This window comes from Pinus tabuliformis, chromosome 1_1 (assembly GCF_031772625.1).
Source record: "Pinus tabuliformis cultivar Carrire ecotype Pingquan chromosome 1_1, CPIR1, whole genome shotgun sequence".
In the NCBI taxonomy this organism is placed as follows: domain Eukaryota; kingdom Viridiplantae; phylum Streptophyta; class Pinopsida; order Pinales; family Pinaceae; genus Pinus; species Pinus tabuliformis.
In genome coordinates, this window is record NC_142297.1 from 763493549 (window position 1) to 763509720 (window position 16172).

The 16172-nt window shown below is 36.8% G+C and overlaps 2 protein-coding genes across 7 annotated transcripts; one reads left to right on the forward strand and one right to left on the reverse strand.

The window, feature by feature from the left end:
* Positions 1-3602: 3602 nt before the first annotated feature.
* On the forward strand, positions 3603-10507 carry LOC149216262 (beta-galactosidase 9-like). Of its 6 annotated transcripts, none has more exons than XM_089392757.1 (6): positions 3933-5530; positions 5605-6112; positions 8045-8144; positions 9720-9899; positions 9997-10360; positions 10451-10507. In XM_089392757.1, exons 3-5 carry the CDS (start codon positions 8106-8108, stop codon positions 10051-10053), a joined length of 276 nt encoding a protein of 91 aa, XP_089248883.1. In that variant the 5' UTR covers positions 3933-5530; positions 5605-6112; positions 8045-8105; the 3' UTR covers positions 10054-10360; positions 10451-10507. The 6 variants fall into 6 exon arrangements, 5 of the variants coding, with proteins under 5 accessions (XP_089248883.1, XP_089248884.1, XP_089248885.1 ...); XM_089392758.1 differs by having other exon boundaries at positions 5605-5851; XM_089392759.1 differs by having other exon boundaries at positions 5804-5851.
* LOC149216263 (uncharacterized) lies at positions 3802-4741 on the reverse strand. The gene is made up of 3 exons (XM_089392755.1): positions 4565-4741; positions 4223-4428; positions 3802-4004 (listed from the first exon to the last, which is right to left on the reverse strand). The coding sequence occupies exons 1-3, from the start codon at positions 4649-4651 to the stop codon at positions 3944-3946; spliced, it is 354 nt and encodes a 117-aa protein (XP_089248881.1). The 5' UTR covers positions 4652-4741; the 3' UTR covers positions 3802-3943.
* Positions 10508-16172: the final 5665 nt, after the last annotated feature.

Genomic DNA, 16172 nt, shown 5'->3' on the forward strand with positions numbered 1-16172 from the left:
CTGAGAAAAGATCCAGTACTGACTGGGAAATATCCATACCTCCCCACTGAAATTGAAAGAAAGCATTATTACAGTGTGCAAAACCCTAACTTTTAGCGAGGTGGATGAGGGCTCAAAATGGCAACGCAAATGATTATAAAATGGTAGGAGCTGCGTGCATAACGACTCATCCAGTTTAAAAGAAAAGGCAAAGTAGGTTTGGTTTCATAGGATTAAAGATGGCTTCTTCGTCTGCGATTATATTGATAGAAAAGGCAAAGTAGGTTTGGTTTCATAGGATTAAAGATGGCTTCTTCGTCTGCGATTATATTGATCTCTCTGATATGTTTTTCGCTGGTCGCAGTGCTCTCTCGAGCAACAGATGTCCAAAATGATGCACGAGGTAGTATTTAACATTATTGAAAGTTTGTTTGTGAAGTTTTGGATAGATGATAAAAGTGTTTTATTCCAATATCCATTTATGGAGTTCCACATAATATTGGAAATCTTATTCAAAGAAATTCATAGCGGATAAGGTTAAATGGAGTCCTTCATAACATTTTCTAACAGAAACATTGCTTCAAACTCTCTTCCTAGAATTTGCATCAATGCTAGTCCACTTTACACCAATGGCAACATACCAAGTGCCACCAATCATTCATAGAACGTTAATTGTCCCACAAGAAATGGTTTCATTCCTTTCTCCTGTTTTCGCTAACATGTTCATTGAGTTTTTTGAATGCAAAGTCATTAACTCTTCGCATAAAATGATGAAGTGTTGCTTCTGTTTTTCGGACGCTTTTGTCATTTATTAGAAAAGAATAACTAAGCTTAAAGCCACCTTAAAGCAGATCTCTCTCATCTCAAAAACATTTCTATTCATGTTCAATTAACCATGAAGATTACATCTAATTAATCCCTCCCCTTCGATAATGTTCTCACTTTACAAAAACTTGATGGTTCCCTAATCCATCAAGCTTACCACAGAAATACCCATATTGATTGGTATTTCCATGCCCATTCAAATGACCAGCCATCCTAAAAGTATGTTGTCCTCAAATTTCTCATCTCTTGAGCCTTTAAAATTTCTACTTGTAGTTCCTTCAGTCAATAAAAGCCAAAATCTCACCTTTTCCAAGCTTTTGGAGCCAACGACTACACCTCATCTCAAATTTTAAATCGTTTCATGATGTGTACAATCCAAAATCCCCTTTTTCCCCTCCTCGCAAAGGAGAAGCCAATCTTCCTTATATTAAAAGTACCACTAACGTCATGTCCATAATCCTATAAAAAATGAACATTAAAACCACCTTTAAACATAAAAAAAACTTTAAATCAAATAGTCTACTCAACGAAGGATATGTTTGAATCCATTTCATGTTTAAGCGTTTAAGAAATTCCATGTTCATGTCGAAAGTCTTATAGTGACAAGATAGGTCATCCCTTCAAACCTGATATCAAGGAGCATATAACATATACTACACATATCTGGTTATCAAAGTGAACCATTGTTGAACACTAATTTGACTCGTGGCACATTCTTTGGTTTGATCAATCCAAAATTTTAGCTCTTGTTCCTTTTCACAACTCTGGTATCATTAGGGCAACTCTCCAAATCAAAAAATCCCTCAATAATTTTAACAAAGAAGACAATTTTAAATTCACCAAAGAAGACATTTCTAAATTGAGCCAATGCTAGAAGTTTGTTATACATCAGCTTTCTCACTAATCATTCTCAGTCAAAAAACATAGGTCAAGCTAGTAAAACTAACTTAACCATGTAAATCTTGGTCAAACTAATAAACCTATTAAATTTTATAGGTTCATAAACCTAATAACATAGCCTTAGTAAAGCTAGTAAACCAAATAATTTTTTTATATCAACCTTAGTCATCCATAAGCATCATAGATAATCCTAATCAAACATGGTAAATCGTTTTAACCATGGTCAACCTATGTTCAATCATAGTCAACCATGACAATATTATTCAACCAATATTAATAATACGAAACATGTTAAACATGGGTGAACATGGTTTGATCAATTTGTCCTTATTTAGAATGGTTGGCCTTGTTAGCCATGTTGAACATAGTTTACCATAGTAAACGATTTTGAACATTTAGAGCATTGCTGAAGTTGGTTTATCTATGTTTTACCTTGGTTAAGAAAAGTTGGCTATCCTCATAATTGACATTATTAGATATAGTTGAGTAGGCTCAACCACATTTGACCATGATTAACCTTGTTTCGCAATAGTTAATCTCGGAAGAACTATCATTTTCATAGTTAAAGCTAATAGTCTCTATAAACCTAGCAAACGCTCTAAACTAGTGATATATCAACTTAGAAAACTTGATATATCAAGCTTACTGTACTTAGTAATATTAGTAAATATTACATATCATTATATCAACCTTAGTCACCCATACGCATCATGGTAAAATATAGTCAAACTAGAGACAACCATTTTGAACATGTAGACCATTGTTCAATGTCATTTTCCTATTTTAAGCTTTGATTAAACATGAAAAGCTATCTTAAACCTGTTAACCACATTACACTTTCTTATTTACTATAAATTAGCAATAAAAAAACCAAAAAAAATGAAAATGTGAAAAACTAAAAAGCATGTAAATGAAATTAGAAAATTATTAAAATAAGATTTTTAATTATTTTTTTTAAAAACCAAAAAATGAAAATGCCAAAAACTAAAAAGCATATAAACGAAATTAAAAAATTATAAAAAAATGTAATTAATAAAAAAGGTTTTTAATTATTTTCCTTCGTAGTAAACCCTTACTATTAATAATTACTCATATGAATTTTACTTTTAGAAAGATCAACATCTAATTTTGTTTGTGTAATAAATTATTGAGAAAATTATATTTATATGGTCATATGACAAAAAAACACCTTTAATTATGTACTTATCTTCTTAGTTATAATTATGTACTTATCTTGTTAGTTATATACTTATTTATATTAAAATTTATTATTTTATATATATTATTTCATTTTTTTATACTTATTTATATTAAAATTTATTATTTTATATATATTATTTCATTTTTTTCTTAAAAAAACTAATATGTTATTAAAAAATTATTTGATATTTATATTAATCCATTATTAGTAATTTATATTTACGTTATTAAATATCAATATGCATTTATTAGTTTGAGTATTAGTCCCTGGGACTAATAGCGATCGATCGAGCGTTGACGACATATTAATCTTCTGTTTGACCAAAAAAAATTGATGTGCATCACAACTTTAACCAGTTAAAGTTTTCATATTAGAAAATAATATAAAATTTATTACGTAATTTCTGATTGGACAACAAAGTTGACGATCTTATTGCAGACTTCGCAGCTTTGAAGAAGCTCATTTTCCGGTAAAAGTAAGATATCCAAAGTTTGCCTCGCTGAACATTTTATGGAAAGCACAACTTAGTTTGTCCTAAGTTTTTGGTACCTGTTCTAGCTTACCTGTTCTCCGTGTACGGCATGCAGTGTCCTGCATCCTGCAAGTGACAGATGTTTGCATACGGTTGAAGTGTGCCAGATGTTTGGTGGTCTAGAAATGCTTTCTCCGGAGTAAGTTTGAGGAGTTTGGTGGTCTAGAAATGCTTTCTCCTGAGTAAGTTCGAGGTCCGGAGTAAGTTCGAGGAGCAGAGGAGCGAAGCAGAGAGTGTCGACCAGCTAGTTTGAGGAGCAGAGGAGCGAAGCAGAGAGTGTCGACCAGCTAGTTTGAGGAGCAGAGACACTCTGCAAAAGAGAATATTACCTTACAACACGCCTAACAGACAGGCCCACAACTACTACTCATCTGTTCAATCCGGACTCAGGTAAGCTTCTGTTATATTCATGTCATTATTCTTCCCAACAGAAATATATATTGGGATCATAAGCTTTTTCCTGTGATGAGTCGATTTTACCAGTTGATCTCAGGAGCATGACAGCCTCAGAAAAACCTAACGCAACGCAGAAAAGCAGGTTGCCCTTGCACTGGAAAATAGAGAACCCTGCGTAGAAATAAAGGCATGACAGTCTCAGTGTCGATTTTCTAGAAAACCCTGACACAGCGCAGAAAACCAGGTTGCCATTGCCCTGGAAAAATAGAGAACCTAGGCATGACACGGTGGTTAGAGTAATTTTCCAACATTTTAAACACTACTATGGTTCTATCTACCTTTGTCAAGAAAATTGAAGGAGGAATAGGGTTTTCCCATTCGATACTTACCTGCCCTGTAAGATGTTGTGCTCCTGGATAATGCTTTCCATAAGGAACGTTGGCTTTGCCCGGATACTGGAAGCTAAGGCATATCTATTGGGCGCCCCGGTGCCGGATGGAACAAAAATGCACCATTCAACATTAGGTCTTTCACCGATCTCCAATTCTACTGCATCTATCCATCCGTCCCCCGCTACATCCAGCTTTTTGGTTCCCTGCAATCCATTCCGGGTTTCAATGTCGAATTCACTCTGAGGAACAAACATGAACTTGGAAATTATTGATCAAGAATTTAAGTATTTTAGTCTTTTATATTGGTCTGAATCCAGAAGAGCTAATGGGTCTTTGCACCTCCTTAACATTGCGCAGAAAACCAGGTTGCCCTTGCCCTGGAAAAATAGAGAACCTAGGCATGACAGTCTCAGTATCGATTTTCATTTCATAGAAATAAAAGCATGACAGTCTCAGTGTCGATTTTCCAGAAAACCTTAACGCAGCACAGAAAAGTTGCAAACCAGTAACCAGTAACCTTTTTCCCTACGCTTTCTGTTGTCCGCTACAGGCCTTTGTATGAGGGCCACAGACACCTTCAGTACCAGCTGCCTGCTTCCTGAATTCATCAACAAAAATTGCAAGTTCAGTTTTCGATCAAGAAACGGAATGTTCGTGCTACGGAAGCTTGAGGGCAATAAAAAATTTAGCCGCCCCTTGAGGGTACGATTCCGCTCCTCGGAGGAGCTACAGCGCTCCGGGACAGGCTTTCGTGAAAGCCCTGACTGACCAGGATTTGCCCTTGATTGATCGAAATCCTTGCCCCTCCGTATTCATACTGCTTGATACAGCTCGGCTCGAGTTGAGTTATACTCATCCTTGCGGACAGGAAACAGATATGGCACTAAGTGACTAGGATAGAAACCCCCTACTAAAGAGATAGGGTGCGGCTCCAGCCACTCCTCCCGCCGCATTTCGAGCTGACTGATGTCTACGAATAACCGCCCCTCTCGGCCTCCTCTCCGTGCCACCTGGTTCGCATTATTGATGCCAGTAAAACTCTAAATAGAATGTTCGAAGCTAGCTAGCTAGCTGTCTGTTTTATGGCCGGATTGTTTTTGGCACCTGGCTCGCATTGTTGATGCCATTAAAACTCTAATCCTTTCTTCTTGTAAACATGGTCTCACGCTTCCGTAGGAAACATGGTCTCAAGCTTCCCATTTAGACGAGGCTTTGCAAACTGAAGGTAGGAGGTAGACACGCTGGACATTCAAACGAGGTAGACACGCTGGACGTAGAGACGCTGGACATTCAAACGAGACAGAGGTAAAGTTGTGGGCCCCACGGTATTTTACGTGTTTCAAATATGTTTTTGTATTATACTTCCAAACGAGACAGAGGTAAAGTTGTGGGCCCCACGGTATTTTACGTGTTTCAAATATGTTTTTGTATTATACATTTCTTTTTGCATGTGTGACAAGTGTCTATTTAAAAGCTTTGTCTTTACCTTGTTACTATAGAGTTTGTCTTTGGTTTTATACATTACGGTTTCAGACCAGTGAATTGGTATAGCGTTTGAGGTCCAGTGCAATTTGACAGCCTTTCCACTTCAATTGGCGATCTGTTGCAAACCACCGCGGTGTTCTGGTATGCGTTATTCTTTCACAATATTCACATATAAAGAAAATATTTGAATCAATTTGATAGACAGAACTGATATCCTTTCTTTACATATGCAACATATTGTTCTTAATGCCTTCCAGTTGATTGCATGGTTTCAAAGCGGTTTCAACAATGAAAGTAGAATATCAGCTCTAGCAATCAGCGTCAAAGTTATTAGGGTGGTGTCATCCGCCTCTGTTCCTAATGCCGTAGCTCCCTTTGTATCTGCCTATTATCACGCTGAGGGTGGGTTTGGATCTCCTTGCATGCCAACCTGCAGTTTGTGTTGAAAAATAATTATATCGTCTTCCATTTCACTTCATAGACGACTCAGATATTATATAATGTTATCACAAGTTATGTAGCTTTGTAGTTATTATATATACATACCCCATAGCGAGTAGTGAGTAGCGTGACACTAGGAGCCAAACTGTGGGCAGTCCAAACCCGGAGGTGATGGAGCCCCGAAAGGCTCGGATGTGCCATCAAGACTAATGTCATTGACTTTTCGAAAAATGTTAGTTATCATTTCTCCGTTTGTTAGTTATTTTAATGTTTTAGTTTGAGTTCTGTTAGATCCCCACTATTTTCTTCATAAATTTGTTTTTAATGGTTTATCATATCACAAAGCCAGATTTTCATTTCCAGTTGTATTTCTCCCCACTCCAACTTTACCCTTTCAATGGTTATTTATATAGTGCATGAGTGATAAAGCGAAAACTTCTATGTCGATGTATGATGGGCCTATAAGCAAAAACATAACTTCCAAGAAAGAAGGGTTGTTCCTCTAGTTTATATTAGCGTAGCTCTCATTTTTAGTGCATTATATTGCTTACATAAGTCTTCAATGTTCCCAGTTTCATTTATTTCATGTTGATTATAATACTTTCTGTTTTACGTTGTGCGTCATTCCCCTGTTGTTTGAGGGTCCTAATCTCTCTTAGTTTCAGTTTTTAAACTTTTTTAAAAGAAATTTTTTTACTCTTTATTGGTTCATTTGATAAGATTCTTCCTTTTATATCTCTTCTACAAATGTGCATTTCCTCATTCAAGTTTTATTACAATGGAATGTAGCTGGTTTATGACACTCTGGAAAAATCTCATTGGTTTAGAAACCATGGTTGGAGGCATATATTCTACTAAATTTTGCAGGATTGCACCTGGTCCAAATCACATGAAACTGTGAGCCTTAGTGGGGTCTAAGAAATGCCCCTGCTTTACCAACTAATAAAGATTGATAGCTAGTCGTTGTTTATTTACTATTTGTGAAGTCTATGTGTGGCTTTTTCTCTCAGATTTTGTTCATCTTATCATAGGCCTACCATTCTCTCACACTTAAGCGAGTAAAAATCTAGGTTCTAATTTAAAGCTTAGCTATCTAGCACAACCACAATATTGTGATAAATTAGTTGAAACTCGTAGTTGGATGTGGTCTGTAGTAAATGCATGTATCTTGTACCAGTTACATTTTGCAAATTATAATATCATTTTTACTGCTGGTAGTTTAAAATATGAAAACAATTATATGTGATTTATGTTTGTAGCACTATGTCTTAGAAGAGAACATGTTGGAGGTTGATTTCCCATGTGTCATGCCTAAAGTCATCCTAAAAGAATTTGGGCATGTTCAAAATTTCACAAATCTGATGGTCAAAGATGAGAAAATAAGAGTGTTTTATTGTGGCCACATAAGCTAAATGAGTTGAAACAAATCTTGGTGGTTCTAGATGAGATTTCTGCTAAATATTTGGGTACAAAGATCAAAGAATATGGATTAACCACCTTGGATACAAAAAAGATAATTATTCAGATCCCTCTCCATTCAATCTTATGTTTTCCATCTCTATATGCCCATCAGGATTGAGTCTAGGGTAAGCATTGTCCATGATGCCAACCTTCAACAATTTACCAAAATTCTAGAGTTGTTTCTTTAGTGCTATATGTCTTTCATAAAAGAAAATACATAAACAGAATTATGTTCTTTTTATGTTGTATTCCAAATGCAATAAATTCAGTAGTGCCGTTTAGAATCAGGGAAGATCTGTTATTTATTTATAAGAACATTTGAGAAACAAATACCCTAAAAGATAATGATTCCCTTGTATTTTTCTATTTCTTAAAACTCAAATGAGATTATTTGTAAAGAGGTGTGTAATAGCTTTGAGTTTCATTCTACAGATTATCTACATTCAGAGACTGCAGAAGGTATTTTTTGTGAACTTCAAGGACCTTTATTACTATGACGGAAGCAAGCTTCGATTTGCAGATGCTCAAATTGGTTAGATCTTTAGAAATGAGGCTTACTATCCTTTTAATCATTTATTAATTTCTCTTCAAATCTGGTTTCTCATGAATGATTCAATTTCTCTCTTCCTGTATACATTTAATATGCATTATTACTATGGAATGACAATTAGTTGTAAACATTACAAATATCACCCCGTCAAGGGCTCTTGAGAGGATGATAATTCACACTTGTTAAGATTGAACACTTTGTCAATCTTGATGATAAATCTCATCCAAAGTTCAAAGTGTTGTTGATTTGTAATTTGGGAAGAGAAAATGGCTCTAAAATCACCCTTAAAGATTTGTCTTTGGGAATCTGTTGCAAAGATCAGAAAGCTCTTTTGATGTCAACATGTATACAAATTACAATGGAATTTAATATTATGGTTAATAAGCTCAGATAAGTGCTTCTTGTCAAATTCTTTATTAAGTCTAGTTAGTAGCCTACTATGACAATGTTATCTTAAATTATTTCTTTGTCATGCACCCATTGAAAATATCAAGCTTCCTTCTTATGGACAGGGCATTGTTAACAATGAGATGCTGGGGTACTTCATAGGATGGACCTATGTGTTTCTAATAGAACTTGGAATTGATAAGGAGTGTATGTGTTTCAATTAGAATTTATAGAAAAAAATGGCTCACCATGTTGCAAACTGTTGGGCTGTAGAAATAAAGTGTTCTTATGGACGGGTTGAATGTGTTGGTCTTGTTACAGATCTGCTTAGGAATTGAAGGAAAACACTGTAAGGTTTAAAGTAAATTTTGAGCTCTTGAATAATATATCTTTGAAAATTACAAGCTTTTAATGCAAGTTATAATCAGTTTGTAAACATGTAATGGAACAGTAAAAATGTGATGTGCCTCTTTGTAGCCCATGAAACGTACCCAGAACCTAGCGAGGTAGAGGTTGGTAATATCAATGAATGCCCATGTTTCGTTATATACTTTCCTATAAAATAAATATTGTTGGTTTTCTGTGCCAAAATTAGTTATAACACGAATGAAGAGAGAGTTTGGGCTGGTATTTAAGAAGAATTACAAGATGATTTTCGAAGATTTAGAGGTGAATACTACCCATAATCATCCTATTCCAACCCATAATCATCTCATCTCCTGGTGCTACAAATTTGACCCCTGCCTCATGTGCCCCTGTGGCTACCTTAAGTTCCAAGAAATGTCCATGGGAATGGGGCCTTGGTCAACAGTGTGGAACTCTTCACTCCGCATCATTAGTCCCGAGCAAGTTGGCAATAAAACGTTTCTACCTCAAAGGAACTCAATTCTGCCAAGGATTGTTTTCTGTCCTCAGCTTCAGTTCAGAAAATGTTCGTCACATACTGGTTTGAGATCACATTTACAGTGTTCTTAACATTGTAGGTCTATAATGTAAGATATATGATATGGGACCTTCTAAAGCACTAGCATTCTCTGTTTCAACTAATTATTGCAGTTGTATGGTTGCCTGAATTCTCTGTAAATAGTTGCAGTCAGCCAATATACATGAAACATGTTAATAGTTCAATATACTTACGAGTGCAAGCTGAGGATCCTCTGTTTTTTCCAGTTGGGCTGTGCAAACTATATGAACTTTAAAATGAATTTATGCTGTTTGAAGATGGAATTATGGCATACTGCTATACAAAATATACTGATAACTAGCTATGATGAGAGAGCTTTGCTAATCAATGGACAGCCTACGTTATTAATTTCTGGCTCCGTACATTGCCCTCAAGGCACCGCAGAGGTTTGTACTTTGTACTGCATTTGGTATTATTTTACCTATGTTTATGTTTATTGTTAACTGTACAATTTGCTTAATTTTTTTGCATGTTATTAAACAGATGTGGTCCAATCTTATTGCCAAGTCTAAAGACGGGGCAAAAATAACCACGCTGTAGTTATGTCTGAATTATGCCCTTTCTACGGCCATCTATATTCTGAACAGAGTACCTCCTTTTTAATAGATCGTTGAGCTTGTACAGCAGAAAAAACAAAAGCACCAAATGCTGAATGAGAAATGATTGATCTATTCTGCAAAAGATTAACAACAGCAACTTTTCCAAGTTCTACAATTCAGTCTAGCTCCTGCTTGATGGAATACAAAATCTACTGATAACTAGCTATGATGAGAGAGCTTTGCTAATCAATTGACAGCGTACTTTATTAATTTCTGGCTCCGTACATTGCCCTCGAAGCACCACAGAGGTTTGTATTGCATTTGCTATTATTTTACCTATGTTTCTGTTTATTGTTAACAGTACAATTTGCTTAAATTTTTTTCATGTTATTAAACAGATGTGGTCCAATCTTATTGCCAAGTCTAAAGATGGGGCAATAGATGTTATCCAGACATGTGTCTCTTGCAATGGGCATGAGCCAGAGCAACATTAGGTAATAACTATTTAAAATATTTTAACAATCTTGAAATGTATGTTTGACTTCGAACTGAACTCTGAATTGTTGATGATATCTGAAATGTATGTTTGACTTTTGAAGTTTTGGATTACTTATAGATGTTCAAACTAATATATCTTTCCAACTGTACTCTAGAAATTTATTTTATTGAGGCAGTTTCTTGTGCTTGTGATATAGCTTGATTCCTGTTTGTGTTTTTCCAAATTGGGTCATTTTCAAAGATTGAGGCAGTTTCTTGTGCTTTTGCTGTAGCACGGTCTGTGCTTGTGTTTTTTCCAGTTGCGCTGTGCATTATTGTAATTTATTATATGCTTCCCCCAATTATTCCTATGTTCTATCTAGATCAATATTGAGAGGAATGAAATGAACAAAGGCTGTAAATTGCCCCATAAGGCATGATAACCTGTTGTCTGATCTTCGCTGTTATTGATTTGAACCTTACAAATGTCATCTTTTCTTGCACTTAGAACTGGGCTACCATATTTTTTTTAGAATCTAAACATGTCTTTCATACACTGATTACTTGTCCTGTCTAGCCAATTGTTTGTGGTTGATAACTACTAAAATTCAGATAGTGCCCAACCAAGTTTGCCCTTTAAACTTTAATTTCCTATTAGTTACTGCCATACTTATTAGAATGGCTTGGACCCGCCAGAAAGTGAGTGTAATATAATCTGTTGCCCACAGTCCTTTTGTAAAATGCGACATCATTTTGATTAGGTTCATGCTCCCAGGTCTGCAGAATTTCCAAACACAGGATCTATACCATACTTGGTTATCTAGTATATGTTTAGGTAGGCTTAGGCATTGCCCAGAGAGTTCACAAAGATTTGTGGAAACAGTATAAAATAAATCAAAGTATATGGAGTAATCCTTGTAGTATATTAAACACATATAATCACAGCTTAGCCATTTTATGTTAATTCTGTTTTGAAGTTTTGGATTAATTATAGATGTTCAAACTAATATTTCTTTCCAACTGTACTCTAGAAATTTATTTTATTGAGGCAGTTTCTCGTGCTTGTGATATAGCTTGATTCCTATTTGTGTTTTTCCAAATTGGGTCATTTTCAAAGATTGAGGCAGTTTCTTGTGCTTTTGCTGTAGCATGGTCTGTGCTTGTGTTTTTTCCAGTTGGGCTGTGCATCATTGTAATTTATTATATGCTTCCCCCAATTATTCCTATGTTCTATCTAGATCGTTCTATCTAGATCAATATTGAGAAGAAAACCTATAGCAATCATTCAGAGGGTATTATTTTATCTTCCATTGCATAGTTCAACTCACAGCTCCCCAAATGCTGAATGAGAAATGATTAATCCATTCTGCAGAAGACTAACAACAGCAACTCACAGCTCCCCAAATGCTGAATGAGAAATGATTAATCCATTCTGCAGAAGACTAACAACAACAACCTTTCCAAGTTCTGCAATTCAGTCTAGCTCCTGCTTCATGCAATCCATTTGCTGTTAGCTAACTTGCAGTTGTCCCTGCAAACCCCCCGGCAGGGACTACCGCCACGGCAGTGGCTCCTTGTCTTATAATAGAAAAGATCCATCCTTGTGTGGTTTCCTTTTATATATTTTAATAGCCTATAAATTAAAAGTTGAAACATCGAATTTTCATGTATAAATACGTTTCTATGGATTTCTAAAAGTGTAAAAAAAAAAAAATTGAAAATGTCAAAAACTAAGAGGCATACAGATGAAATTAAAACACTATAAAAAAAATAATTGAGAAAAAGAGGTTTTTAATTATTTTCCTTCGCAGTAAAGTCTTACTATTAATAATTACTCATGAATTTTAATTTTAAAAGGATTAGAATTAATTTTGTTTGTGTAATAAATTACTGAGAAAATTGTATATATGTGAGCATATGAGAAAAGACACTTTTAATTATGTACTTATCTGGTTAGTTATATACTTATTTATATTAAATTATTATTTAGTATATATTATTTAACTTTTTTTAAAAACTAATATATTATTAAAAAATTATTGGGTATTTATATTAATCATGATAATTTATATTTACATTATTCGGCCTTGCCATCTAGCATCCAGTCCCTGCCATCTGGCATCCGGCAGGGACTATAGTAATCGTTATTTCCCGACTTAGCATTAGTTTGGTGTTTTCGTAGTCTGTTATACGGCGGTTATTATAAGGTCTGTGCGGTGTTCTCCCCAGATAACCTATGTCTGCTTCCCCGCTGAAGCTTTCCCATCTTATTTGGCCTCTTCCTGAGGCGGAAGAGGCCCGAACATAGGTTAATTTGATATTTACGCCCAGTTTCATTATGCCTGACCGTCAACGGTCTAGTGTTAATGCTAGCATTAATTTGTTATTCCGTAAACATGTATATGTATATGCTAAGGTTGCAGGGTATTAACAGGTGTTGTGCAGGTGTGCGTGCTCTGTCGCATGATCCTCATCAACAGGTGCCGGACTATGGGTAATACCCGCTCAGCAGAGAAACCCAGGCTCCTCAGATATGAGCGTCGAAACGATTCAGGCCATTACTTCCTCAGGAGCGAGGTGGGCATTGATGAATGTCGGGCGTAGTTCATCGTCCGTGCCCAGATTGATCTGCTTAACTTCGTCTTCCGTGGGAGGAGCTCTAGCTTGGCGTTATAAGAAATTCGGAAGGTATTTTCATTTTTCTTGTGGAAGGTGAAAGATGCTCCAAGGGCTTCGCAGCAGTGGATATGATTTGATGGGGGTTCGCACGTTCTGTTAAGAGCCAGATAAAGCCAGATAAAGTTCGAGCAAGATAAAGCTTCGAGCTAGATAAAGGGCTCTTCGAGCCAGATAAAGGGCTCTTCGAGCCAGACAGAGGCTCGCCTTCCTTTTTCGGTATGGCCCCTTCGAGCCACATAAAGCTTTATTCTTGGAGTCAAAGGATCCATTCTATACCCTCCGGGGGCCGGCTCCATAAGGATCCATCGAGCCTTATAACTGTGAAGGAAGGGGGGAAGGGGGGAAGGATGGGGGACCCTAACATTTTTTCTTGAACTCGAGACAAAGGATCATACCCCGGCTCCTATCATACCTCGCTAAGGATCAGCGAAATGATCATCATTCATTGTGGGAGCACTCGTTGATTCAGCTTACCCAGTGGGCGAGTCGCCTGTTTACTACCCAGTGGAAGCAACAGAGCAAGCAGCATGAACATCTATACGAGCTATCAATTCTTCAGTAGCATCTGAGCTATCATCTGAGCCCGTTCGAGAGCCTACAGCATACCTTTTAGGGCGAGATGGAGACCCAGCGGGTAACACTAGTTTAAGCAGTAGATCCCGCAACGGGAGCAACACTACCAGCAACTAAGGCAGAGGTAGCGAAGGCAAAGGTGAGAGCAACACCATAGGTATCTGAGCAAGCAATTTCCCCATTCTAGTCAAAGGCAGGTTAACCTAAAACATATGTAAAGGCATCCAGGCCAATAGAGTCAAAGACAGCAGCTTCACCCGCAGAGACTACGGCAATAGGGTATGGTTCAAATGCTTAGTAAAAGCCAGGGATAGTCTCAAATAGGGCTTAGCCTCAATGGCAGCCCAACAACCAAATGCGGACTGACGGTCGCCGCTCATCCTTAAAGGCCGGGTTGAGAAGGAAGACTTAGAGGGGACGGATAGAAGGCCTTTCCTCTGGAGGAGTTGGGTATACTACATTACTTCCTCAGGAGCAAGGTGGGCATCGATGAATATCGGGCTTAGTTCATCGTCCGTGCCCAAATTGATCTGCTTAACTTCGTCTTCCGTGGGAGGAGCTCTAGCTTGGCGTTATAAGAAATTCGGAAGGTATTTTCATTGGGCCATCAGCTAAGCTGATTTGACGGGGGTTAAGGTAATTCAGGCCATATCCTCACCATCTGTTGGGCCATCACCTAGGCTGATTTGATGGGGGTTAAGGTGATTCAGGCGATATCCTCAACATGTGTTGCGCCCTCACCTAAGCTGATTTGATGGGGGTTAAGGTAATTTACGCCATTTGTACCTGTCTTGTGTATACATTTCATTCCAGGTGACATTATGCGCTACGTGTAACGTAATTTTCTTGTTATATAATAAGCTTATACATGATTTCGTGGTTACTTCGCGTCGGCTTGTTATTTCGCTTCGGGTCCACTACACTGGTTTATTTCAGGTACTCTTTATGTTTTCATTCCTGAGCTTCTACAGTGCCTCTCTTGTATAAGAGTTTGAATTCTTTCGTATTCTTTTTTCGTTGGGTCAGGAAGGGTTCTTAATTGTTGGATTTCTTTGCTGATTAGACAGCATGTATCTCTCAGCCTACAGTGTAGATTCACATCCCTAATCTCTGCATCCGTCTAGCCTGCTTGTAGAATGTCCGTGTCTTAATAACTTCATAAGTTAGATAAGAATTTTGCTTAAGTTTGCATGTATCTGGTTATGTAAGTGCATGCATTTGTTCTTTCAGATAATCCGTTGATAATACCAACAGCACACTGTATTGCTATTGGAACGCTAAATTGCGATTTATTTAGTGGTTAGGCAGCATGTTTATCAATGCTTTAGCCATCATGTTTCCTTTTGTTTCTAATGTAGATTCTGGTTCTTAATTGTTGGATTTCTTTGCTGATTAGACAACATGTATCTCTCAGCCTACAGTGTAGATTCACATCCCTAATCTCTGCATCCGTTTAGCCTGCTTGTAGAATGTCCGTGTCTTAATAACTTCATAAGTTAGATAAGAATTTTGCTTAAGTTTGCATGTATCTGGTTATGTAACTGCATGCATTTCTTCTTTCAGATAATCCGTTGATAATACCAACAGCACACTGTATTGCTATTGGAACGCTAAATTGCGATTTATTTAGTGGTTAGGCAGCATGTTTATCAATTGCTGATTAGACAACATGTATCTCTCAGCCTACAGTGTAGATTCACATCCCTAATCTCTGCATCCGTCTAGCCTGCTTGTATAATGTCTGTGTCTTAATAACTTCATAAGTTAGATAACAATTTTGCTTAAGTTTGCATGTATCTGGTTATGTAACTGCATGCATTTCTTCTTTCAGATAATCCGTTGATAATACCAACAATCTTTTTTGAATTTAATTTTAAGCATTAGCTTGCTTAACAATCCTTTACATAGCTTGCTGCTTTCCATGCTTTTCCTTCTAGAACAAACTTGCCCATCTGTACTCATCCTTCAAGGCCTGTGGCTCTCCATGAGCAGCAGCAACTCCTCCATCTTTACCAGGGTTATCCATTATGCTTTTCTTCTTTGAATTTAATTTTAACCATTAGCTTGCTTAACAATCCATTATGGAATGTTTTTGCTGCTTTTATGTGAGGCTAGGGCACTCCTTTACATAGTTTGTTGCCTCCCATGCTTTTACTATAAAATTAGCAGAGCAGTCAAAAACCAACGGATGACCAGCAGCAATGGATCATTGCTTGAGATTTATTGTTTAGAATACCGGCTGGTGAATCAGTTCCACTGCAATGTGAAATAGTTTTGTCATTAAGGCTTTGCCTACCTTTTGCTCTTAGCTGTTGTGGTGAGATCTATGTTCCGTCTATCTATTTTTATTAAGCCTTGTTGTGATGCTCCATTTTGGTGTGTTTTCAGTTT